Here is a 26,818-nt window from a genome sequence, read left to right as displayed (position 1 = left end):
TTTGATGTGGAGCTTTTGTGCCAGGAGTACTGTTTAAAGTGGTTTCAGTTGCCATAGTTAGGTGTGGGGAAGATGATGAATAGATGGATTGAATATATGTGCAGTTTTAAAATGCAGCTTCTGTTCTCAATCAAAAGGTACCCAGTGCAGACTGGTTTTTGCGTGGACTTGCTGAAACAAAAATTAAAACCTGCTTTTGTTTATTCTGTGTTTTAGAGGCATTTCTGCAGGCTGTTCTAATGGTCAAGCTGCATTTCTCCAGATTTTTTTCTTGAGATTATACTGCTAGAAAGTTCTGCAGTGTCTACTTGCTTGTTTTTTAACTACCCTTTGTAATTGATTTTTTTTTCCCCTGTTAATCTCATTCTCATCTAATCTGTAGCACAACGTGGGTTGTGTTATTTGATGTACTGATTTTTTTCTCTTGTATTTTATAGATAGGGATTTCTTTTCAGCCTGCTGAGGTACAAAAGAATGTTTATGCATCAGTAATAGAAGATATGATTTTAAAGGTAAGAAATTACTTCACAATAAGAACTTTTCTGTAACCGTTTTGATTCAGTAATGTAGAAAAAAAGATGGAATATCCTTATTGATATGCATTTATCAAATCAGAAGATGCAGAGCCCGATGTCTGTCTTTGTGCATGTATGGAAAAAATACGTAGCTGGCCAAACAGTCACATACTTTTGTGTGTGTTTCTAGCTTTCTAACTGATTTATTGGCTTGGACATAGAGTAGTGATGTGCAGATTCTTGCTGCCAGTAACATACTGCCTCATTCGGTAACTTTGGAAGAACCCTTTCCTTTGTCCCACCCTTCAAAACTGGGGAGGAATCTGCCAGACTTTTGTAAGACTTGAATATTTTATACAAGGTTAGCTATTTTTTTTCATAAATACTGCGCATTTCCTTTTGGCCTGTGTTGTCTCTGCTGGGAGAATGCTGAATTCCTGGAGACAGTAGCAATTCTGCCTTATATGAGAAACGATTTCTATGTCAGAAACACTTCTGGAAAAACAGAGAGTGTCTTACCAAAACTTTGAACAGCATGGAGTTGGAGTTCTTGAGTGTGGACTGAAGGCTAACACAGCTTGCTTTTAGCACTGCTCTGCTGTATTTCAAGCCAAAGGCAATTTTTGGGGTTGTTTATACAGGCTGCTGCTTATCAGATCAGTTTTACAAAAGCTAATTGATTCCAGGTTACACATGCACTCGCATGCACGCTTCTGCTCTGCTGTTACTTATAGTTGGAGTCAGATACATCCATTTGTAGACACAGATGGTAACTGTCAGATTGCTCCATTATAATTGTAGAGTTATGCCAGCTCTCCTGACTGAACATCCCAGAAACCTCTGCTCTGTTCTTGATACAGGCACAGAAAGCCAAGAGCCTTAATTAGCTTTTGACCGAACCTTGATTAAGCCAAGTATGTAGGGTACAGGGCTGCCATCTGCTTGCTGTCCAGGCTGGGAGGTTTTTGTGAAAGTGACTTGACATAAGCCTAGTGACCACAGGGGGTGGCTAACAAGCTTATACCAGCTCCCAGGAAAATACCTGGAATCTGCCATGTGCCAAACAAGCTTTGGTGTGCAAGAGGAAGGGCCCTAAAATAGGCTTTGAAGCCCAGGCTCTGGAACATTGGATCCACCCTGCTGTGCACGTACTGCTCTGCAGGTCCAGAAAGAAAGCGGGCCGGGCAGTTGCAGCCCGAGCTTTGTGCATCTATAGGTCTCTTTCTTTCTCTTAAATATACTTGGTTCTTATTACTGTGCTAATAAAACACACTTGGACGTCTTGAGCTGCTCCCCTGCTGATCAAGGACAGGACTGAAGTGAGCTGGAATTCAGCTGCCCTTACACTGATACTCAAGCAAACAGCATGTTTCTTTCCTCTTTTCGTAATACTGTCTCCTAATGTTGTCTTTTGTCACAGGCCACTGAACAGCTTATGAGTGATATCCTGCGGCAAGCGCTAGCTGTGGCATACCAGACGGCTCCTCACAACAGGTACGGCAGCTTATTTCCTCTTGGACCACTTATGCCAGCATTAAGGGCTGAACTGCTTGAGGACTTAAGTCAGATTTTGTGTGGCTCAGACCATGTGAATGAGGGAATTTGAACTATATTCTGGGAGGATCCAAGCCTTATAAAGGGGTTGGTCATCTCCTAGCTCCATAGTGGCAAAGTAAACAACATGAAAAACTGAGGCAGGATTCTCTGGTGTTGCCATGCCCAAAGACAGATGACCTGTTCCTACAGAGCCATGTTGGAAGGACTTTCTCACTCTTGGCCATCTCAGGTTACCCTGTAGACAACTTAGCCATGGCCTGCCAGAACTTAAACAACCTAAATAATCTCCTTATTTTACCAGTATACTCTTTTTCAGGCTCATGTGATTTTTTTTTAAGGTAACAATTGGGCCTCATTTTGATTTCTGTTTAGCAGCAGGATTTGGGATAGCCTGAAATTGGGGGGGGGGGAGGAACACTACGAGAAAATGCTTAGTTTAAATATTGTATGCAATATATAAATATATATTTATTATATATATATTATATGTACATAGTTGTGCTATAGAAGTTCAAGAATTCATGCTTCAGCACTTGATTTCCCTGTCCCAATGCCCAAGATGTTTCCCCCAGTCATTTGTCTTTTTTTTTTGTGTGTTCTGACATTTTAATGCTCTTCCTGTCTTGCTCTAACACCTGCTCTTTTATCCTTTTTTTTCAATTGATCTTCCCCCACTCCCCTCTGTTAGTAAATTTATTGACTTGCTGCTTGATGGACACGTGTCTTTTTATGTATTATAATGGCATCTCTGATGCATTCCCTGCAGGACTCCAAGAGAGATCACAGTGATGAATATTCACAAAGCCATCTGTAATATTCCCTTTCTTGACTTCCTCACAAACAAACATATGAAGATACTAAATGAGGAACAATGAAATAGAGCAGAGAAGATGCTACAGGAAAGGTGGATTTATGACTGAAGTTGGGTTGACAAATCCAGTATTTCTGTAGGACACTATTATATACATTTATAACATTGGGCTACTAGATTGTTACCTCCAATTAAAGATGCACCTTAATGCAACAAAATGATGCTCTGTTCCAAATCAAGTTGTTAAATGTCAGTGTTTACTTGGTAAGTGTATGTTCAGTGGCTGAACAAACATTGTCAGTTTGCATCGAGTTGCGAGCTGTGAGAGACTCCACAGGCCTGGTCCCTCTGAGACAGCTGTATTGATGAGATGGAACATTTTTTTTAAAGAAAAGAAATTATGCTTTTTTATGCAGTCTGCATATGAGTTGTTTCCCCATGCAGTGGGCAGAATAGCTGCTTTGGCTCTCTGGATATGAGAAAAGTCGAAGGCAGATTTTAGAGGTGGGTTGTTTGAGTGGATGGGTGGGTGGGTTGGTTAGGTTTGGGTGAACAGAAGGCTGATGGCTGCAACAAATTCTGCCAGTCCTGCTCGAGTGTGATATATGTGACTGAGAACACAGCTGGGTAGACTTATGATGAGCTTATGCAGCTAAGTATCACCTAACCAAATTCCTTGCCTCTCTAGTGGAGGTTTCTTGGTCACCGCAGAAAGGCTAGACTGGCACATGCTCAATCAGGATGAACAAACCATGGCCAGGCTTGGTAAGATTAGACTGACCACTTGTCCTGCATGGGAGAGGAGAGGCACGAGGCCAGTATTCAGTGTTTATGGGGTTGGACTGGCTGAAACCCTTTGCTTGGCTCAGTGAGTGCCTCCTCAGGCTGCTAGCAGGTTTGGAGTGTGCTGGAAGGCAGGTGACCAGCTGTGTTGTACAAGTCTTAATGTTTTGACAGCATTCGCTGATGATCAGCTTGGATTATAAAGCGCTGTGGAAGCAGCACCACTTTGGCTTAAGTTCTGCTCAACGCAGAGAGGCCTGATAGGATCAAAACATCAGAGATTTGCTGCTTGTGGGGAGCTCCTCTGATGTCTTGACTGCAGATCCAAGTTCTGCTACTAACCCCAGCACTTACCTGTCTCAGGAACATCACTGGTGTAGGAGACACATCTGCAGCCTGGCTGTCAACACCTCGCTGAAGAAGGCTTCGCTGACAACATCCTGACCACCCCGCATCCACCACCCTTTTGTCCTGCCCCATGGGTGCTTGCTAGTGGTGTGAATAAGCTGGTGGGACTCCTGTTGGACTGTCGTGCTTTCAGGGTGCTTGTTTTGTGAGGCAGTGCTGTCATGTGGCTGGAGCATGGGTCAAACAGCCAGAACCTCCAATGCGCTGATCTCAGCTGGGTCTCTGATCTGCTGCATGGCCTTTGATTTAATCACTCTGTGCCTCAGTTTCCCCATCTCTGAGCATGGGGAGCCAGGATACCTACCTCACAGGGGTGTACTGAGGCCTCGCTCTTGTTGGTGCCGTGCTTTGACAATACAAAGCCTTTTATAAACATTAAACTACAGTTATCTTTCCTGGCCTGGGGTAGGAACAGAAATCTTCAAAATGTTATCTTTTGGTGCTTTTTTGGGGCTGGAAGACAGGTGATGGTAACTCAGTGTGCAGGAACTGTGGAAGACAGGTCAGGTAGAGGGTGGTTTCAGGCTTCCGAGGAGAGTAGCATAGGTTTGAGACAGTTCTTAGGCTGAGGAAGGTACGACGTACCTCGGATGAGATGCTGCCTGTCTTCTCCACCTTCAATAAAACTAGGGTCTGCAGGAAACTCCCTCTCAGTTCCACAGAGCTAGCAGGGAGGTATACGAATATACGAGTGGCAGAACCTAACCCTTGAATATAGGAAATGGGACCAATGGACAAAATGCAAACAGTATTCAGAGGACTTAAATGCCCCCTAGAAAGGGCGTTTCAGATGCTCTGGATTCAAAAGATAATCCCGGCTTGTTGGGGTGACCTGAGTGCAGGGTTGCCTGCACAAGTACAGTGCGCAGCTCAGCCCTGACGTGAGGTTTTTCAGCTGAGGTCAGCGTGAAGGAGCCAAGCGGTGGCGATTATGCCTGAGCTCAGTGCTGAGAGCTGGGAGGAATCCAGGTAGCTGGGGAGCTGCAGTGAACTCCACATCCGTGCTGCTTTCAGGCACCCCTGTACGCAGCTTTTACAAAAAAAAAAAAAGGGGGGGGGGGGGGGGGGGGAGCATTTTCAAGATATCTGTCACTACTGCTGTGACAGCCTGCAGGTTGAGTGGGAACAGCCTTTTGGGCAAACTCAGTTGTGCTATGATCTTCTGCAATGACACGTGCATTTCCAGCCCCCGTCTCGTGTGGGCTTCGTTTCTGGGATGTTGATACGCCCAGAGCAGCTCTTGAGGATGCAGGAGCTCGTCTTTGGGCATCTGTTGGCAAACTGTGGCTTCCTTGCCTGTGTCCTGCTTTTTCTGTGAGGAGTGGAGTTTCAGAGTGAGTCCTGAACTTGGCCCTGAAGCAGGCAGGTAAAATGCCCCTTGTTCTTAACGGGGTTCTTGCAGTGGAGGTCTGTTGCTGCATTTCTGAGCAACCACAGGTTACTCTCCTAGGAGATGCTATATTAATAACACATTAAGTTTGCTGAAGAAAAACTTGTTAAAAGCAGATAGAAAATAACACATGTGTTTAGTCCTTCAGATGTAGGAAACGTTTGCAACAAGTTCTTTGAATTTTGAAAAGCAGTGGGAGAAAAATGTGTCGGTGAGAGGTTCCTGTGGGAATTGCTTGGAGATGAGTTGGAGGCTGTGGATGTTTCGTGCACCCATTCAGGTGTGTGTGGAACGCTACAGGTGATACGGTGTGTTGAAATGTTACGGTATATTTCTCTGGCTTTCTAAAGAGTCTTGATGCAAGTTAAAGATCTCTTTACAAATATTGCCCCTGTTTGTAATGCTGAGTGTTTAAATCCTTCATGTTATCTGTATTATACTGTATAATTGTGTAAGATACGTATGTTTACAATAAATTCTTTTATTAGCTGTGCTAGGATTGTCTTGACTGTCACCTGTCACTTGAAGTTTCCCCAAATCCACAGGCTTTTGTGTGCTCTGTATATTCAGAATGTTTTGCTGGATAAAAATCAGTAGTTGGGGAACTGATCTGAAGGAAATTTTCCCCTTTTTGAGTTATTTTGAAAAGCTCTTGGGTTTGGAGGCTGGGCGAAGAGGAGCACGGCAAGCTTAGCTCCTCCAGCTTTTCATCCTCCAGAGCAGCCTGTTTGAGCGGCAAGTAATTGCTTTGTATGGAAGATGGAGAAGCCTGGTGGGTTGATGTTGGCTGGCTGCCAGACGCCCACCCAGCTGCTCTCACTCCCCTTCCACAGAACAGGGGAGAAAATAAGACTAAAAAGCTCATGGGTCAAGATGAAAATGGGGATGTTGCGTACCAATTACTGTCACAGGCAAAACGGATTCAACTTGGGGAACATTACTTGAACTTGTCCCTCAGAACAGAGCTGGATGGTGAGAAACAAAGACAAAAAACCCCACACCTTTCCCCCTACTCCTTTTTTTCCTGAGACTTGACTGTTAGTCCTTCATTCCTGACTCCCACCTCCTCTCCCCCAACAAGAAGCACAGGTGTTGCTTTCTTAAGCATCCTCTCACAGGGGCAACACTGGCTCCTCTGCGGGGCTCCCACCATCGGCTGCCCTGGGGCCACTGGCACCCCCAGCCGCTCCTCACAGAGACCCCACAGCCAGCTCCCGCTCACGGGCACCTGATATGGACAGGAAAAGGAAGAAAAAAAGTAAGAAAAGCTAACTTGTCCTTTTCCCCAGGCTGTGGGGAGGAATTGTAGGTGCTTATGAGCAAACTTAATGGTAAAATCCTGCAAAACTCATTCTTGTTTGTACTAAATCCCATAAAAGTGCCTCCTCAGTGAGCAGACGCTGCCATGCCTTTACGCTGCCAGAGCCAAACAAATGACACCAAGGTGGCCAAGGAAGCTGGCTGGGCCCTTGGTGCTGATGCCTCCCCTCCTGGCTGCCACAGCCCTGCCCTTGCGTGGCTGACCGCATCTCCGGGATGTGGTGGTAGGTGCAGTGTGCCCCCAAGGCACTGGACCATCCGCTTCAGAAACAAAGCTGTGGGCACACCGAGCTGGCACGGGAGCAAGTAGCATGTCCGAGTCCCAGGGTGCAGCCTTGGTGCCACCAGAGCCTGTGCCACCAGGAACAAGGATTCGGCAATCCCTTCTGTGCCACTTCTGCCCTGAAAGCAAACCCAGCCTCTGCGCTGCGTGGCACCAACAGCTGTTTGTGGCAAGCCAGGCTGGTCCTTAGGGTCGTACGTTACTGTGATGGCCAAGGTAGAGAAAATGGGTACGAATAAGGCAGAGGTGATAGGTTTTCATCCAACTGTTCATCCTCCATGAATTAGTGCAATGCAAAGAGAAAGGTGCAGTTTATGAAAGCAGACAATTCATGAATGTGCTGCTTGTGAACTTTTCAAGTTCAGGTAATGAGCTGTCCTGAGTAACGGGGTTATTTCCCATGCCAGAGCTTCTCCTGAACACATGGAAGCGCAGATGCTCACAGCTTCATGGCACAGGGGATGCAGCTGGCACAAATCTCGCTCTCAGCATCCCAGCAGGCCAGGTGTCAGCAAGATGGAATGAAATGAGCACACTCAGTGTCACCCTATAGGTAGTAAACTACAATGCTTCAGGTGTAAAACCTTCCTTTTAAAGGATGTTTCTTCATGTGTCAAATAACCCTTGTTTGCAGTGTGATTCACAGTTGGAAAGCCTTGAATGGACATGGACGTGAACCCAAAGTAATTGAGAAGATGAACAGGAGTGTGAGAGCAGCGCTGGAAGCAGTCCTGGCATCGTGGGCAAACCCTGTGTGGCTTTGCCCTCTTCAGAGGAACGTGGTGCGGTACCTTTCAACCTGGCCGAGGCGGTGCTTTCCGGGCAGAACCGCGCATACCGCAGCCATCGGGAGCCGGTTGCATCACCCTGTCCCTTGCCACGGTAAGTACCTGCTCGGTTTTCCTTCCGTTTGTCTCTTCTGTCGTTGGAACCAGGCAACGGGTCGTGAGCCTTTGGCTTTCTCCTGGAAGTCCGAGGCACGGCTAGAAGAGCTGGCAGCGCGCTGTCCAGGGAAGCCCGTTGTACCTGCAGCACCTTTATTCACTAAAATGTTCTTGGGAGCAACTGTAAGGCGATGGTCTCTGTTAAAATTCAAAGCAAGCGCTAATTCCCCGTAATCAGTGTGAGATGGCGGAGGGAAAAAGAGGTGAAAGGGCAGTTCTTGTCCCTTTCCATTAACAGGGCGCACGGTGGGCACCACAGAGAGGGGACCTGGAGAGTATGGCACCTGTATCGGGGTCGATCCAGCCTCTCAGCGTTCAATAGTGAATGTGGCAAACTGGTATCATTGGTTTGTCCCTTCTCCCTTCCGCGCCACTGGACTGCTTGCTGAATAGTTTGCTTTCCCTTTGCAAGCGTCTGGGAAAAATCCCCGAAGTGATTATGAATTCTGCAGAGCCACAGCTTTCCTTTGGAAAGCAGCTGCGCTTTCAGATCCCTGGTCGGGCCACAGCTTGAAACGTGCCTTGGAAGCCATTCCTGCCAGGGGCCCGTGCCAGCAGGTAAGCCTGAGGGGTAAGGAACGTAAGGAACGGCTGCAAATGCTGTCGCACATCTCCTGGACACCTTCCTTGCTGTCCTGTGTGCCCCGCCCCTGCTGCTCTGCGAGGGAGAAATGCAGCAACAAATTGTCCTGCAAGGCTGAATACTCGAGGGTTATGCTCTACAACAAAAAAATATTTGGGAAAGAACCAATAGCCAAAATACATTTTAATTTATTAAATTAAATCCAGTCCATTTGATAAAATACAAGCTTATTATATTACCAGTTTGTTTACAACTGGGTGGTTGTTTTTTTTAAGAAATACAATGAATTAAGAAGAGATACTGAATAGACAATTTATCTTTTTTTTTTTTCTTTTTTTTTTTGCTGTTAATAAAGTCCAGGATTGAAATGAACTTAAATTGTTCGAACAAAACTCTTAAAAACATTATAAAGAGATTAAACAAGCAGATTGAATTCTTAGAAACATCTAACATGCAAAACCTCTAGTACAGTTTGAATGCTTCAAATGAATTTCCTGAAAAATGAATCTCCTGAAAAATTGTTTTGGCGAGCACTGGTATTCCTGTAGGTTCCTTGGGGTCCAAGGGGAGTGTGGGAAGTGCCACCCCTTGTCCCACCCCAACACGGCTGACTGCGGATGGTGCCTGTTCTCATCCCACTAGTGCAGCGACCAGAGGTGGCATCCCTCCGTTCTCACACGGTGCAGTGAGAAGATGCTGCCTGCCTGGATTCCAAACACTATCCACATGCCAGCAGTTCCAAAATTGTTCTTATGGGAATTAACAGCAATGCATACATGTTTGCAAAGTCCCCAGAGATCATTAAATGTGCCTTAGACTTCAGCTAGTAGGAAGGTTAAGAACAGATTCTCCTGCGTTAAAGTCTATTTCGTTGCAGATGAATGAGTGTCTGATCCCTGTTCAAGTCTGAGGATAGTTTCTTTTCGTTCTAGCTAACACACGTGTTGCAAACACATAAAGTAAAAGGTTTTTAATTTTTTCCCCCCAAATAATTAGTAAAACCATTAAATGAGCAGTAGTCTAATAATATTGCATAAGTCATTCAGATAGAAACTGTAAACTCACTACAGTCTCTGAGGACAAAGGCTAAAAAATGGTTTCTTAAAACAGGCGTACCTCAGCAAAAGTTAAATGCAAGCTAATCTAAAAAAAATCAGCTTTAGAGCAATGACACTTAAAATGGCCTATCTTAAAAATGAAGGATGTCTTACATTCTACGTGACGTTTGTCTTTAAGAAGAGTTCCTAAGTAACATTCGCTTCTGGTTGTTCCTAGCATTAGCATTACCAATATACAGGCAATAATTTAGGAATTTCAAGGCAATATTTTCCACCTCGCATATGCAAAGAGTTAACATGTGTTGAAAGTAGAAGCATGTCCTTTTTGTTAAAGGATCGCACATCGCTTTAGGTAAAATCCATGTACAATATTTACACTCACCCTAACAGCTATACAGACTACCTAAATATCTTTGATGCTCTGGACCCTGGAAGGTGCCAAGCTGGCGGCGCCCACCAGTGCTCTCCCGGCCAGGCTGGCGCATCGCTGTCAGGGCTGTGTCTCTCCCGAAGCTCAGTCCCCTCTCGCTCTTGCTCAGCCCACCAGTTCTGGAAGCACCCAGCTTTCCAGCCTTAAAACCACGAGACACTGCATGCGCCAGCTTTATTTAGGAGTTCAGCGATGCTGGCTTCCTCCAGCTCCTAAAACCACCCTGGAGGTTCAGAGCAGCCCTGTTTCAGGATGCTGTGATTTCTGGGGATGCCCTTTGAGGTCCTATTTCCAAAACCCCTCAAGCAGCTCAAAAGTCAGCCAGACACTCCCTGTCTTTCACTGGCCTATTTAGAGGGTGCTGCTAAATAAACCTCTTTTGGGGGGGTTTAATTATCCATCCCGCTTGTGATTGTTTTCCCTCCCGCCCTGTGTAGTTACGCATGGGGACGCTGCCTGCAGTACTGCCTTCGCTGCCCAAAGTCGCTCTCCCAACACGATGCCAGCTGGCGCAGGAATGACCCTGCTCCCATGGAAAACGAGGTCGCTCCTCGCCGTGCGTTTTGCCAGTTTTGAACCAAGCGCTTTGCGGTTTGTTGTGTTAACAGAAAGCCTGTGTGTGGGTGCATATCATTAATCGCCGAAGCTGCTTTTGATAATACCAGTCCTTTGATCTTAACACTCCTCATGAAAATTGCATAGTGATAGATCTGAACAGAAACGCCGCGTTTAAGCTGCCTGCGTGTGAGGAGGGTGCGGGTTCACACGTTGAGGATCCGTGACGGCGCCTGGAAAACAGCAGAGGGGTTGGGGGAGAACCTGGTCTTCACCTCTGGGATCTAGTGGGGTGAGGGGGGAGAGAAACATTAGTGCCACGTGGGGTACGAGTGACCGGAGAGCTCAGGGGATCTGGGCCGTTGCGGGGACCTGCCTGCCCTGTAACGTGCAGCTGCCCCGCAGCGCCAGCTCTTGGCTGGGTGTCGGTGAGCCCGGCCCCGGTGGACGGGGCGATGTGAGGGCACATGTGATGCTGCACCACCGAGGAGGGGCTCGTTGTAACCCAGCCCTTGGAGCCCAGAGGGGTGCGGAGTGATGGGGTCACCATGGCTGGGCAGGCTTGGAGGATGCAGGCATCCTGCAGGATGGAGAGCTGCCCTCTTCACGTGCTCTACAAACGTCACCATGAATTCACCGCGGGATTTCAGCGAGAGGCACCGCAGCGGTGCATGCCTGGTCCTCAATCTTTTGGAGGATGCCACCCAGGGTCTGTCAGGGCGCTCCGCTGGACGGGGCGACAAGCTGCAAACAGGGGCACGCACCTCGGGTACCTGCAGGGGATAAATGGGTACCTGGCCATGCCAGGCTGTGGAGTTGCAAGGACTTGGATAAGGATGGAAACTGCTGCAGCCTGGGAAGGGCAGAGCTAACAGAGGTTGCTCTTTCTGACGCCTGTGGAGCCAGAACTCCGGGTGGTGCGTAGCTGTTGTGGTTGTACGGAGGCACGAAGGGCACCTGCATGCTTTTGTCTTCCCTAATGCTTAAAACCCAAAGGATTTGGGACAGGACCAGCCTTAGCTGCACAGGCAAAGGCAGCGCAGGGAAAGCTATCGACTTGTTTGTTGTTGTTTCATTGCTCTGATATTTCCATTCCTCTGGAGATGCATCTGACACGCTAAGGAACAGGAGGAGTGTCACAAGCAGCCTGTGCACAGCTCAGGAGCTGGGGAGCACCAGCGCTCTGGGTCTTCCCTGCAGGCTGTTGGGACACAGCGTACGCCTGACTCCCGGGTGTCCAGCCAAAGCCGTGGGCTTCAGGCAAGAGGGAAAGTCCCAGTGGCTGAGCGTAAACCAGGGAGAGGCTGACTTCTCTTTGAACTGGTGGCTCCTCGGCACCACCTTCGTTCCAGACTACACCTTCCCCACGGTGTCTGCCAGAGGGGCCGTGGTGGTACCCTGGGGCTCCAGGAACCGGGACCTTTGCTTGCACGGTCTGGAGTGCCGCATCCGTGGTGGCGTGTCTTTGTGTCTGGGATGCCAGTCTTCTCTTTCCCTTCCTTGAGACCTGGTATGGGGACTTGGAGGGGTTCCTCTAGGACCCTCTCCTTTGCATCCTATCTGCCAAATAGGAAGACACTATATTTACCCCTGCAGGGTCAAAATACAAGGTTTAGGGTTAAATACCCTCTATGCCGTTGCTGCACCACAGTGAGCAGCCCAGACTATTCAGAGCAAGGAGGGAGTCGGGTGAGGTTTGCCAATTCTGTTTTGCCTGAGGTCACTGTCCCACTTTCAGTGGAGCTGGATATACCCATCGTGTGCCCTGTCGCAGCAGTGTGCCAGCAATCCTCTGCGGACGAGGCACTTGGCTCTCTGCTGATTAAACACTCCTTTCTTGCCTTCTCCAAGGCAAAGATTTACTTTTTGCACTTGGCCCTGGAGTAGCTGCCGTTACCCATACTGGCACAGCACGCCGCAGCTGGGGAATTCCGCCCCAGCTCTGCTTTCCAAGTCATTCAGCGCAGCCTGCGCATGGCTTTAGTGGCTGGTTGTGTGAAGTGCTGTTCTCTTTGGTGGTCTGATGCAAAAAGCAGCTAAACCAGAGCAAAAAGCAGCTAAAGCAGAGCCTCGTTGGCATGCGCTTTGCTTCCCTGTGGGGACGGGGAGCAAGCGGGGCCCTGCCAGGGAAAACGCTGGGTACAGAGAGAACATTCCCTTGTGGGATTTTTAGCAATGCTGAGATGTATTTCATCAAGAAAACGATCTTACGCTGGTTGTAGAAACTTGCAGAAAAATGCCGAGGAAGCCTCAGAGGCCCAGGACCTGTGCGGCTGCTTCCACAGCTGTGTCCCCCTCAGCACTGGCAGCGGGGGCAGCTGCTGCCGGGGGGTCTGTCCTGTCCGGGTGGGTGCTGTTCCTTAGCGATCTGCAAACATTCCTGTGCAAACACCCCTGTCCATGGCCGGTGTTAGCACCAGAGGTTTCATCTTGTGCTACAGCCCTAACGCTAGCGCACGCTGAGCGCTCTGCGTGTGCGCAGGGGTGTGCGATGCACCTTGCACGGAGAGAGAGGTACGCACACCTTGTACGTAGGGTATCCAGTGGAGGGAATCCTAACTCCCTGACTGTCATGCAGTTTAAAATCCTGGTCTCGGGCTGAATTATGGTAAGTCACGGTATGGCAGCTCTAACACATCCCTCTGAAAGCAAGGGATGGCCACGTTACCTGACAGGCAGTGACAAGAGTGGTCAGTGAGGACACGGCTTTATGCTACACGCACCACATCGATAAAAAAAATGAGTAGCTCCTGATGCATCCTTTACTCACATTGACACTGGGATTTTAAAAAATCTAGGAATTTAAAAAATGTTAATTACCTTAAAATCTGCCTTGTAGCTTGTTTCCTGAACAAAATGGTCTTCCGGGATAGTGAAGCCTTGCTTTGTCTTTATAGGCTTGGATGGTTTTGCTCCGGTCCATGGGCGATACTCTTGCCTGAAATGAGATTGTCAAGACAGAAGAACTTGTAAAATGCAACATACTCACAGGGGTACTTCTGCTCAGGATGGTTGCACAGCCAGAAGGCAAGGCTGGTTACGATCAGCTCGTAAGGCTGAGCATGTCTAAGGCACACCGAGAATAAAAGACAACCTGTGCCCAGAGGCCCGCCTTGGTCAGACAGCCCAGGCTGCAAGATGCGGCAGGGCACAGGCGGGGCTGACTGCTGCCCTGACTTAGCTCTTCCTTTATTCCCGGCAAAATGTGCCCTCCCCCAGAGCTGCTTGGTGCTTTCCTCCTGGGTAAGAAAAAGTCAGGGTTACTTTTTGCTTGATAGCTCCTTGACCGCTTACAATGTAAAACACTGGCTCGTCGGGCACCTACAGCGTAAAACGTTGTGGTCTGGGGCCGCGAGTGCCTTGCTCACGCGTGCGGAGGGAGGCTGCCGGCGGTCCCTACGTGGCCCTAGCTCTGGTGACAGCGGGCACGCTGGCCGGTGTGTGCTGTGCTCGCAGCTGTGGCAACCTGGTCTGAAACGCATCCGCAGGAGACGCCACCTCAGCTGGCAGATGCTTCCGCTGATGATTTTCCTTCAGATGGGGGCAAGTGCTTTGACTTTGCTTGATGATGCCTGAGAAGGTGGCACTTGGCTGACTTAGCCTGGGAGCAGTGACATCTGAGAAACGGGCAGCACACGTTTCGCGCACGCTGCCGAGCAGTGTGGCAGGGTCTGGCTCAGCTCTGCTGCCCGCTCCCTCCTGCAGCTTTCCCTCTGCACCTCTTGTCACGCTTCCCTCTGCTTCTCTGCACCTCTTGTCACAAACAGGCTTTACTAATGCCCCCTCCGTGAGGACTTTTGGGATGCGGCAGCAGCAGCCAGGTGAGCTGAGCTGGCTCATCTGCTCTCCGAAGAGAGAAGCCTGCTCGGCTCGTGTTTGCGTCTCTGGCAACAAGCTCAGGCGGCGTCTGTAACCAATGGGGAGGCAGCTAAGCAAGGTGGGACAATTTTATGTTTATACCCCGGCATACTTAAATAACAACTGCATCTCACTAGCTGCTTATACGCAGGGTCAAACAAGATCAAGTCCTGAGCCACATCCAGGCGAGGGAAATAGGTTGTGTTTTAATGTGCCGGGCTTAGCTTTGATCACAGCCTCTCTGATTTTAATTCTTCCCAAGCATGCTATTTGCTATTTTGATAGTAGCTGCAAATTCCTCTTTTTAAAATCTTATCTAAAATGTCTAAGTATGGAGTATTATTTTAGAATGTGTAGTTTGCTCCTGATCCTTTTAAATATATTACCAAAATATCCACTGCCTGGTTTATGCTTGATTTCTAAACATAAACTCGACCTTAAAACGCTGCCTCTTTTCTTGGTTGATTTGTAGATAGAGGGTATGACCCTGGACCGTGTTTAAGTCAAGCAGAAATATTAATACAAAATATTAATATTAATACAAATATATATAATTATATATATTTATATTTATTTACATATATATAAATATATATAACATAAAGTACAAAAAAAATAAGTAACTGTTTCTTGACAGAGTTTGCTGCCAGGACGGAGGCGTATGGGCACAGGCACAAGGGAACAGGCAGGAGCCCACGGCCGGGGCTGACAGCGGCGTGCCAGCTTGACCAAAGGTGGGGTGAGTTCTTAAATCCACCCAGTAACAGATAGTGCTTTACGGAAGAGCTTCCAGAAAGCAAAACCAAGCCCCTGTCAGGGCTGTTTACGTGCACTGCAAGCATTGTCTGTGCTCGGTTCGCTCTCCCCATGCTGAGCCTTCCCCGTACCTTGCTGTTCAGGCTTGCTCGGGCAGCAGGTAGGTGCCTGCACAGCTCTCCCGGTGCAGCTCCTGCTGCTCAGGATAAGGAAGCTCCTTTGCAGAAAGGTGATTTTGGCCAAGCGATGCCCCGGGAAGGCAACCTTTCAGCAGGGAATCCCAGGCACGTGTGAACGCCGAGTTAAGAGTTAAATCTGACTTCTGCTGTGCCGCACAGCTGGAGGCAGGGCACAACAGCTACTGGGCAAAAGACCAGCAAAATGGTACAAAGCCACCAATTACATCCCAGCTGCTTCTAGGAACTGGAACCTGCCACCCCATATAAAGCCGGACTGCCTCAAGGATGCTGGTGGCATCCATTCCTAACCACTCCTCCTCGTGCCAGCCCGTCTCCCCGCTGCGTTCTGTTGCAATGGAGTGCCTCCCCGGCTTTCAATGAATGCCTGTGTCACCCGGCTCCGCGGCCAGCGCCGTCCCGCTGCTTTGTAGCAGATCATTTGCTGATTTGGCAGGTCCCCAAATGCAGCCCTTTTGGATCACGGGGCCCTCGCTTTGGCTGGAAGCCAAACTGTTCTCCTCTCAGCCTTTGGATGGCCAAACGGCCTTTTGAGGCACCTACGTGCAGTGAGGAGATGCTGCCTTCACCCACGGAAACAGAAACAGAAACGTGAGGGCAGACAGTCATGGCTCAGACCCACAGCGGCGCTTCTTGTTTGGAATCATCGGGATCTCCGATCTCCCCCTGTGCAAACGCAGGACTCTGAGCCCCTGGGAAGGGCTGGGCAAAACAGAGCCGACTTACCTCCTCTGGGAGCTGGGGAACTTGAAACAAGAAAATTATAACCCCTGGTGCAGAAAGTACAGCTAACTAAAGTCACTCTGTCTTTCAGCTTGCGGGACACTGCCCCCGTCTCCCGCTGTACAGCCAAGAGCCAGCAGGAACGCGAGCCCCGGCAGAGTTCGGTGACTTGACATCAGCCTTGGAGTCACGAGTGGAGTCAAGATGCATGAGCCACCCAGCGCCTGGGGAAGGGGGATGACGTGTCCTTAACGTTACTTCGCTCAAGGTGTCAAGGTTTAGTCCTCCTCCCCCTTGTGCTCCCTGGCGCAACACTCGCTCCCTGTGCTTGAGGAAGCATCACGCCCGGCTCAGCCGGTGCATTGCCTCTCCCTCCCTTCCCCACAGGCACGGCGGGTGCTGCGCGGTCCCGGATCACACCGGTAGCACTTATTGGCAGGAGAACAGGATGGTGGGAGAAGCAATTAGCAAAATGGCATGGAGAAGGGCAGAGGGTGACGTGCCATCCAGCTGCTGCTGGGGATGGACGTGAGAGGCATTGGCTGTTGCTGCTGGAGACGTCATCTTCGTCCTTCCTGCCGTATCCCTCCTCCTCCCCTTGTCCCCAGACAGCAGCAGTCAGGTTACTTTGGGGCCGCAGGGACCTGCAGCGGAGGGGAACTAGCCTCCAGGCCCATAACTCCATGTCCAGGCTCTCTTTAGGTTCTGTTTTGTTCTCCACTGTTACAACCTAGAGGTGAGATTTTTGATCTGCAGGAATAGAAATGACCCAGTGGTACTTGTAAGTACTAAAGCACTGGGGTTGTGAAAGGAAAAAGGCCTCCTAAGTTGTATGCGGACTTTAAAATCGTGGAGATCAAAAGGGAAAGGCTTCTTTTTGAACACTGTGGCTTCTTTACCGCCGACTCACTCCAGGAAGGAAGAAGCAGCAGCTTTTTGCAGGTGGATGCCCCGTTAGTCTGTGGAACAACTTTGATCGCATAAATCACTGCTTTGTAGATTGTTTCTTTGCTGTTTCTCATAATCAGTTAATAGGGCCTGGGGAAAGGTGTTTCTTTTGTAATATGCTGGGATGTGCCTGGAGGGAAAGGTCTGGGTCAGTGTGGTGGGGGGAGCGGGGACCCAGTTTAACCCCCAGTGGTGATGAGAAATGGAGCAAGTGGGAGCACAGCTATCAGTATATGCCAGGAACAACAACAAAAAAAACCACAACGCGTTGGACTGTCAATTACCAGGGGGTTACTACGAAGCCCAGCTTTGAAGAGCGCTGTGTGTGTGCCATCTCCCTTCCCGGATGAGCAGGACTGCCTGGACCAGGGCTGTCAGACAGCATCCACAGGGGGTCAGGCTGCGGGGGGAGATGCTCCCACCACAATTCACCGAGTGGCCTCGCAGACTTCAGGGCGTGATTTGGGAATGATGGATCCAGGATTGGTCCTTCTGTTCCTTCCAAACACAACATGCTGCTGCTGCAGCTCAAGCTGCTGGGTGCCACGACCCACGCGGCTGCCGGCCCCTGTGCTGCCTCCAGCCCTTCCCGTTTCATGTGCTTCACAAATGTCTTCGGGCCTTGCAGAGAAAGCCGCATGCAAACTCTTTTTTTATTTCACTGATCTGGTGAAAATCAAACTTAGAAAGCTTTTTAACTTCACTGAGCTGGAGAGCGTTTCTGTTGGGCATGGGGAGGCAGAAGGTAGAAATACAGACGGTGCTGTTTGTGATGCTGGGGCTGCCATCTCCAGCCAGATTCACCTACAGCATTTATAGCGTTCCTTTGCCCCGCAGTACACCACCAGTGCCATCACAGCTGTACCATCATTTTAGTACTTCATCTTTATGGCATGGTTTGCTTCACATGATTGTGAGCTGCTGCATTACAATCCCATTTCTCATTTAAGAAATGGAGAAAAAGGCTGATTCTGTGTAGCCGAACGTAACTCCGAGCCACACTGCCCGAGCCACTCCGCATTCATCCTGCTGCTGCCCTCCTGCTTCTCCTACCCAGCACGCCCGTGAGAGAGAAGCAGCATAACGAGCATTCGTCCCGTTTTCCCTTCAGAAGGAAAGGGGTGCGCAGCCTGGGGGTCCCTTAGTGCCTTTCCAAAGCACAGGCTGCCCACAGTGCCTGCGGGGGAAGCCAGGCCGGCGCGCCAGGCTTCGGGCAGAGGGTGTGGGGTGTGAAACCTCTCTCCGTTCGGGACACGGCTCCTCGCCCACTCCTGGCACGGCCGTGCCTCTGCCACTTCAGGGGGGCAGTTCTCCTTCGCTCTCCCAGAGGATGGGCTGAGGGTGCCCACGGCAAAGCCCTGCAGGGACCAGGCTGCTGCCACATCTCCTCGTCAGCGGTGGGCCGCAAATGTTACGAGCCACGGAGGCAGCAGCAAGAGCTCTGCGCGATGGACAAAGCCAGGAGCCCTCCCGGGTGATGGAGCGGTTACACTGCCTTTCTCTGAGCCATGTCCGACACCGGTGGGGTGGCTGGGGGCCCTTCCAAGCCTTGGGCACAGGAGCAGATTGTGCCCCTTCCCCGATCCAGGCAAAGAGCACGGCGCCAGGACAGACATGGGAGAAAGGAAAAGCTGATAGGAAAAAACCTAGAGGGGTAAAGACCAGCAGGCAGGGATCAGAGAGGAGGGACACAGAAGACCCCTGGCTGCTTCCCACCCCGGCTCTCAGTGTACCAAGGTCAGGCAGTAGTCAGAGCGGCTCTTAGCTCACGGGGAAGAAGCAACAAATAAGACTGGACTGAAAGGCCAGGAGAACGCCCTGAAGTCTCAGAGCGCTGTCTTAGGGGGAGTTTGGGGAACTCGCTCTGCTCACAGACAGACCCCCGAGGGGGGAGCACTCCCAGTGGTGTGCTGGGACAGGCAGCCGCTTCCCCCTCAGTGGAGCCCTGTGAGTTGGGGGCTCTGGGCAGCTCTGAGGGTCTTGGCTTCTGGCATTATCCCACTTCCCATTCTTTCCCTCTAATGTAAGTTTGGATACACTTTGAGTAGAGAAAATTCCTCCTACCTTTACGCAATAGCTTTGAATCTCCCCCCTTGCAGTTCTGCAGTGTACTTCGCACAACAAACATTCTCTCTTAAGCCTCTGTTTCCAGCCCCCCTCGCTCTTTCCTCCCACGCCTCTGTCCCCCCCCAAGCCCTCCCCTCCCCCAGCCAGGCTATGCAGCGCACTGCGAGTCTCTGGATCCATCCCAACGCCTGCACCAAGCAAGCTTACTTCTTAAATAGCGTCAAAACCAGGGGCTTCAGTATTAATTTCCCCAAGCAGCAAGATACTTAAGAATGTCAAGACAACTGTAAGCCTTGATTACAAAAGCTTTACTCTTATTATTGAGGATAAGCATTCATTTAAATATCTTTTAAGGATCAAGGATGGAGCTCCTCATACGCAGTACTATTAACCCTGCCAGCTCAGGTGTGTGCCACCATCCCATATGCTGAACACGAGTGCAAGTGTTTCCTCTGATTTCTTCTGCACAACTGCACTAAGATGCTTTTCAATGAGAAGCAATCACCACAGCTCACCTTGCCCTTCTGCACAAGCATGCTTTGAAGGCAGGTGAATAGCACAGGCAGCCAAGCAACGAGCTCTGTGACTGCATCCATAGTTATGGGGAAAAGCGTCTTTCCCCTTCGTTCAGCAGCATCTCCCCTGGTAGGAGGATTCTGCCCCACGGGCAGGGCGCAACAAACAGCACGTGCTGAACACTCGTGCAGGAAGGTGGGAGTTCAGTTTGCTGAAGGATCTTCTACCCCTCTATTCCCAAAATCATTAGCAATGGCACATCAGGCCCTTTCCACTTAATGACCCCAGTTCTTTATGTGTCTTCATCGAAACAAAACTGCTCGCTCTGGGCAAGCAAGAAACCCTGCTGATCCAAAGCCCCCGGTCTGGTTTGCTTTACTGCTCTGACTCCCACCTGCAAACAAGTTGGGCGCTCTCGACTCTCGCGCCTGCTCAAAACACTCATAGCGCAGAAACACCGACTGCAGAGACCTGGCGCTGTGCATGTCACAGAAACTCCCCTTCCCCGAGCGCTAATACAAGCAAAGCCAACGGGTGGGGGAAGAGCAGCCAAAACCATCGCTCACAGCGCTGCTGCCACGTTTTCACTTACACGCTGAAGTGCTTTCCAAAAGCTGGCAGGTTACCGAAGGGGAAACTGAGGTCTGGAGTGACTGAAGGAAGTACAGCTGAGCCTGGACCGGGGCTCTCCTCCCAGCAATACCAGCCCCAGCAGGGAGGTTGTGCCTTCATCCCCGTCACCTTCTAACAAGGTAAGATGACATCCAGAGAACAGAGCCAGCTGGAGATACCTGCTGACAGCACCAGCTTGTCTCGTCCACTGTAGAAGGGAGTTAAGGAAAGCACTTACCTATTCCTAAAGTGTCTGCTAAATGCAATCAGGACCTAGCAGTACCATTAATCCTGTGCAGAGCCAGGAGTACACAGCACCTGCAACTTGCTGCTGGAAGGGAGAAGCCACTTGCGTGACCCCAAAGGACAAACCCTTGGGAAGATGCAGAGGGGGCCGCTCGGCACTCCCTCCTGCCTCCTCCAGCATCAAGGAAGGTGTAATCTTTTGCAAGCCTCTGCAGCAGTCCCTGGGATCTTTACACAGTTGGAGCACATCCCATTTTAGCCTTTCAAGTGCGGCTTGTATCCACCTGCCTCAGCCTGTCACCTCAGCTCCCCCTCGGGTAGCCCAGCTGGGGTTTGACTTCAGTCAGACCCTGCAGAACTCCAGCTGAAATCCAGGGACTGGAGACAGGAGCCACCCCAAAGATCTGGGGACATGGGGCAATAGTTTGGAGGGCAGGCAGCTGTGCTGTCCCTTTGCTCTATACAGAGATATTCTTTCAAAATTAAAAATAACTTTTCCTCCTCACAGGTACAGGTATTCTTCCAACACCCCCTCCGCCTTTATCCTTCTGCTGCTTATGGAAAAGTTCCTGCAGAAGTCACTTGGAATGGGATTGGTCTTGGTCACTGATCCTGGAAGCTTGTTTTGTTCTGGGAAGTGCCGGGTCAGGCTGGCTGGCTGCACCATGTACAGCCAGTTTTGTATGCAGCCCAGTTCCCTTCTGAGCTTAAAAAAAAAAAATAAAAAATAAAAGAGTGCGGAGAGAAGATGTAACAGAAACTTGCAGAATGAAGTCTCAGGGGAGCAGTGCCCTGATGCACAAAAGCCTGTCAAACCAAACGGTGCTGAACGTTACCAGGGTCTCACCGAGACACTTGGGTGCTTCACAGAAACACACAACAGGCTGTGTTGTAGTAGAACCCTGCAATCAGCATCCCAGGATTAAAAAGCAGCAAAGCACAAAACCTTAAAAAAACCCACCTAGCACCTTACAGAATAAAGCAATAAAACCACTACTGCTTGTGAAAGCCTGGAGTGGACCATGCATCAACCCCAACTTTTCTGCACTGTCCTGCTCAAGCCCAGTCCTTCCCCGCCTTCAAGACCTTTTCTCTTTCGCATGCAGCAGGCCCAGGCAGGGTCACAGAGCGCAGCCGGGGGCTGCTGGCCACCAGGAGCCCGTCCTGCAGCACAGCCTTCATGGTGGGCAAGTGGCACACCAGGCTCCACGGACCCATTCCTTGTAGGAGCGGGCACGGCTCCCCAGGGCCACCCTCCCTGCTCCCAGGCAGAGCCACAGGGAAGGGCTGATACTCCTGCAACAGCAGAAAAGGGGGAATCTCCCCAAGGGTCTTCCTAGCAAGGAAATGAGAGTCACCATAAATAACCAAAAAAGTGCTTCCCACACCTTGGCTCCTCTCTAACCATCCACCTGCCTCGGTCCCTGCCTGCATGTCTCTGTGCAGGGGACACTCTCCCTTTTTGCCAAATCCCTTAAAGACATAACGTGCTTCACCAGCCTTCATCAGCTGCTCCTGTTAACAGCCACCCAGCCCTGCTTCTAGCACAGCTGACCTGCCCCTCACCCACACCTGTGGGTGGGCACAGCCTGGAGCAGCGGGGCCGTGCGGCCACCCAGGGATGGCTTAACACACAAGCAGCATCCTTCTGGCCTTCAACAGGGAGGATGATGAAGAACATCAACGCATAACGCTGCTGTTCAGCTGCTTCCTGAAGATAAACGTCTGCAGACTGCAACGCTGCCTTTGGAAAACCAGGAGGTAAGAGGAAAGGAGGGCTGAGCCGTGGTGGTGGCGGTGTCGCTGCGGTTGCGAGTGCCTGACTCGCAGGAGGCGGGTGTGCTGGGGATGATGCCTGCCCTGCCACAGACCCCGGCACTGCTCCTGGGGCTGCGGCGTGACCAAAGCCACCAAATGCAAACCCAGTGCCCCAAGCGTAACTGAAAATGCCTGTAACTCTGCCAAGTACCTGGTTAGTTGTTCTGGAAAGGAAAAAAGGAACAAATCAAAATCGAAATAGACTCTCTGCAGCCTGTGAAGCTGTTGCGGACTTTTCTCCTGCTGCTTGTTGTGACTCTGGTGTGCTGGGTGGCATGGGGATTTCTTAAATTTGCAATGTTGTGAGAGGTGATAATTCAGAGAAACTGTGGGCAGTTACCGGAATAAGATGAAGGTGGTTTGCCTCGTATAGTTCTGTCTGCACTAGTTGTAACCGTACCGCCTTCCAACAGCTTAAGGACTTCATGTGAGAACCTTGCGCTGCTGTGGCTGCCCTGCCCTGTGCCTCCATCCTCATCCCGCACCTCTCCTCCTGTCAGCCGCGAGGAGTTCCTCAACTCCCTTGAAGTCTTACTTTGTGGAAAACTTGTTTTGATTTGCGTGTTGGTACTTTGTTGTGCGATACGTAAACTTCTTGCTCTTCCAAGACTAGCCGAGAGCTCTGTGTAAGAACAGCCACGGCCGAGGGAGGAAGGCTGCGAGAAGGGGCTCCTTGCTGAGCACTGCAACAGCCGTAGGGAAGCTGCAGCTCTAATGCAGGCTAACGCACCCTGCTCTGGGGTCAGGCTACGACCTCAACGTGGAGATGGATGTGTGTCTGAAACACACACCTGGCTAGGCTTGCTCGAGGCGGGCTTCTCTGAAGTAATTCCTGCGCTGCTTTGCAATTGAAAAGCGCTTTTCCTCAAAAACAACCATTGCTCTGTGAGATGCAGCAAGGGAAAAGATAGTGCATGAATTCAGGCACTGCAGTGATCCCTCCGGAGCCCGTACCCTAACTGCACTAGTAGCAGGGCAGCTGCCTGCACTGGGAGGAGTGGGATCAGCAACACATTCCCCCGTATTCCAGGCCTGTAATCCTTCCCGGGGCCCCCAGCGTTTTGGTCTTAAAAGCGCTGTGATAAATAATCCAGTGAATTGCAATTATGAGGAGAAACATCTCCCAGGTACATAACGGATAAGAAGCATCTAAATACTAGGGAATCTATTGGAATAAAAATAATTGCTCTATTAATATACCTCGTAGGTATATTAAAACCTGCCAAACACCATCACAAGGGAGCGTGCGGTAATGGTGTGGAAGCGGCGCCGTGTCCGTGTCCGACAGCAGCCTGGCAGGGGCTGGAGTCCCCGCTCGCCCGTGGTGGATGCCGGTGGGAACAAGGGGCGAATCCGGCGCATCCCCATGGCTCGTTCCAGAAAATAAATGCCTGTAAGCAGCCAAGCGCCCACAGGGAAAGGAAGGCACCGACCACGTAAAAGGCTCCTAAGAATTTTTAAAGGCTCTTTGGGAAAGGTGGCTGGTGACAGTTTTTCCCGTTAAATGGCACGTTTGGAGCCCTGGAGCAGGCTCTGAGGCGTAACGTGCCTCACCTTGAGCGGGGCAGCCCAGGAGTTTTGCAGGGCAGGAGGCGGGGGGCTGGGGGGGCACGGCCAGGTTGGGGGCACTGCGGCCCGGGCACGGCGGGGTGCAGGCCCCGCTCCCCCCGGCTGCACCCCGGGCGCCCCCCCCGCTCCCCCCGGGCGCAGCGGGCAGGGCAGGGCTCAGCGCCCCGCGGCCGCCCCCGCACACCGACGGCGCCCCCCGCGCCGGCCCCGACCCGGCTCTGGCGACCGGCTGCGCCCCCCCCCCCCCCCCCGCCCCGGTTCCAGCCCCCCCCGCCCCGGTTCCAGCCCCCCCCGCCGGCACCCCCGCCCCGCGCTGCGGCGGCGCTCCCCCCGCGGGCGGCAGCCCCCCCCCGGGCCGGGGCGGGCGGCGGGGCCGGTTACCTGTAGGAGGTGGTGTGGGCGCCGTCCGGCTGCGAGCGCGGCCGCAGCTGCTCGGGGCCGCCGCAGCCGCCCGCCGCCGGCCTCCCGCTGCCGGGCAGGGCGCAGGCGGCGCGGCCCGGGGCGGGCTGGGGGGCGGCCCCGTCCCTCCCGCCGCTGCTGGCGCTGACCCAGGGGAAGGCGTCCCTCCTCGGGAGGGGCCACGCTCGGAAGTCCCGCCGGTACTGGGTCTCCGCCGCGAAGGGCTCCCCGGCGCCCACCGCCCGGCCCTTCCTGCGGCCGGCCGGCTGCCCGGCGGCGGCGTCCCGCGGCGGGCGGGGGGCCGGGGCGGGCGGGCGGGCGCTGCCCCGCGGGGGGGGCCCGCCGCGCTGGGCCGCCCCGTCCTCCTGCTCCTCGATGTCCGAGTAGTTGTGGATGGTGAGCGGCACGGAGAGGTCGGACTTGTCCAGCTGGCTCCAGAAGCGGGCCAGGCAGCACACCCGGCTGATGCAGGGCCAGGCCATGGCGGCGGCCGCAGCCCCCACCTCGCCCGCAGCCGGCCGCGCTCCCGGCTTCAGCCCTCATCGGCGGCGGCAGCCCCTCCTCCCGCCGCCCCCTTCCCCCGGTAATGACACCCCCTCGCCGGGATTACGGCCCGCACACGTGACCCGGGCTGCCGCCGGGAGCTCCGTGCAGCTGCCGGGGCTGGCGGCCGGGCGGGGGAAGCCGCGGGGCCGGGTGCTGCTGCGCGGCCGAGATGCTTGCCCCGGGGGGGGTTACCGGCCCTGGCCGCCCCGGGGGGGGGTTACCGGCCCTGCCCGCCCGCCCCCTCGGCTCCGCACGGCGGGATCCCGCGCCGCTCCCGGGAGGCTCCGTGGCGTGTCCAGCCGCGGGCAGGGGCCGTGCCGGGAGCCCCGCCGGGAGCCCGAGAGCCCCCCCGGGAGCCGGGGAGCCCCGCCGGGCTGGCACTGCGCTCAGCCGTAACCGCTGTGACCAGCGGCAGCGCTGCCGGCGGAACCCGGCGTGTGTGGGAGGTGGCAGCCGGGCAAGGGCAGCGTCCCACGACGGTGTGCAGAGCACCCACCCCTCCAAACGCCCCCCATCTCCATTAACAGCTTCACCCCTTCACGTTTAAAAACACTAAATGGCCAAATTAAAATACCTAATTACCAAAAGCCAGGCATCTATTATAGATCTTTTATATATATATATATATTTATGGTCCTTATATATATATGGTCCACCTCATTTACTGCTTGCCAGAGGCCAGGAATTGCAGCTTTTCCCTTGCACATTCTGGTTCCAACCCAAGCAGCCCTGTCCCAGCCCACCGACGCCGGCAGGATGACATTGGGGATCAGTCTGCCTTTTCCCATTTGACATCTTATGCAAGAGGTGGCTCCAGGCCATAACGCTCCTCCACGATTCCCCGTTCAGTGGGTTGTTACGGAGGAAGCAGGATCTCCCAGTGGGTCACCCTGCTGTGAAACATCAGGAAGGTGAGGAATGCAGATAAACGGAGGAGCCACCTATTAGAAAACCATCGGTTTAAAGGCTGACTAGGCAGGTACTTGATTTCAGAATGTGACAGCCTAGTTACAGGTGGATACTTGGTAGGATGTAGTAAGAAATTAATTTTGCAGGGGAACTTGAAAAGCGGAGATGTACCGCTTTATTTCAGCTGAGCAGTCCATATCTGCAGCGCATCAACACCTCAGGCTTCGGTCCGGATTTGCGCCTGCTTCTGGTGGGGAGGAGGGATGGGGAGGTGGGTACGATGGAGGCAGATGGCTCCGTGAGCAGCCAGCCTCTCCTCGCAACACTGCTATCAAGGGGTGGAAAGAAATTCCTTCGCAGATGATCCTGTTGTCCTAAATACCTGATGTGGCACTTGCTGGTGCTACTAGTGGTTTTGATGTCACGCCCCTGCCATGCGTGTCAGTTAGGACAAGGAGGCTCAGAAATTTCGGGCAACAACGCTTTGGTCCCACACAGAAGTCTTGATGCAGTAACATATGGGATAGTGGATGCTGCGTTTCATTTCTTGCCTGAAAACCCCCACAAACATCGTTTTACTTTTAGGAATAAGCAGGAAGATATTTCCTAATTTTCTGCTGCTCTTCTTTTCTAGCAGTACTCTGCTCTAGTTAGTGATTTTTAAAATGAAATCATATTTGTGTGAAGCGCAGAACACTTCACCCTGGTAAAGAGAAATGAGCTTCCCAGCCACGGGAGAAAACAGAACATCCGCCGTATCATCTGTTATCACTGGCACAGTACAAATGATGCTCTGATCCTTGTTCCGAGGCCTGACTTAGCAAAATGCATGGGAGAATAAATCAGATGGCTCTGCTCTCCCTGTGCCTGCCGCTTCCTAGCACTGAGTTCAGCTCTGGCACTCGTGTCTCGGAGCCCACCTACGGCATCAGGGAGTGCTTTGAGCAGCTGCTCATCATAGCTCGTAGGATGAAATTGGCACAAAGGCTGTCTCAGACAGGGAAACCAGAAGAAGCT

At 51.8% G+C, this 26,818-nt stretch overlaps 2 protein-coding genes across 7 annotated transcripts in view; one reads left to right on the top strand and one right to left on the bottom strand.

Moving 5' to 3' along the window:
- Positions 1-5,957, top strand: part of YEATS2 (YEATS domain containing 2) — a 50,011-nt gene extending 44,054 nt beyond the window's left edge. For 4 of the 5 annotated variants that reach the window (XM_056358656.1, XM_056358657.1, XM_056358659.1 and 1 more), the window contains 3 exons: positions 438-512; positions 1,936-2,009; positions 2,839-5,957. In XM_056358656.1, the coding sequence (XP_056214631.1) occupies positions 438-512; positions 1,936-2,009; positions 2,839-2,947 (258 nt within the window). In that variant the 3' untranslated portion in view covers positions 2,948-5,957. The remainder of the gene's footprint in view (positions 1-437; positions 513-1,935; positions 2,010-2,838) is intronic. The other variant, XM_056358655.1, reaches the window with a different exon arrangement.
- A 2,809-nt stretch (positions 5,958-8,766) lies between these two features.
- On the bottom strand, positions 8,767-24,945 carry MAP6D1 (MAP6 domain containing 1). 2 transcript variants are annotated; one of them, XM_056358670.1, is made up of 3 exons: positions 24,329-24,945; positions 13,458-13,575; positions 8,767-10,870 (listed from the first exon to the last, which is right to left on the bottom strand). In XM_056358670.1, exons 1-3 carry the CDS (start codon positions 24,826-24,828, stop codon positions 10,844-10,846), a joined length of 645 nt encoding a protein of 214 aa, XP_056214645.1. In that variant the 5' UTR covers positions 24,829-24,945; the 3' UTR covers positions 8,767-10,843. The 2 variants fall into 2 exon arrangements, with proteins under 2 accessions (XP_056214645.1, XP_056214644.1); XM_056358669.1 differs by having other exon boundaries at positions 8,767-10,921; positions 24,329-24,942.
- Between the last annotated feature and the right edge of the window lie 1,873 nt (positions 24,946-26,818).

Source organism: Falco biarmicus, chromosome 13 (assembly GCF_023638135.1).
Source record: "Falco biarmicus isolate bFalBia1 chromosome 13, bFalBia1.pri, whole genome shotgun sequence".
NCBI lineage: Eukaryota > Metazoa > Chordata > Aves > Falconiformes > Falconidae > Falco > Falco biarmicus.
Note: the sequence above shows the minus strand (reverse complement) of the source record. Positions and strands in the feature narration are given on the sequence as shown.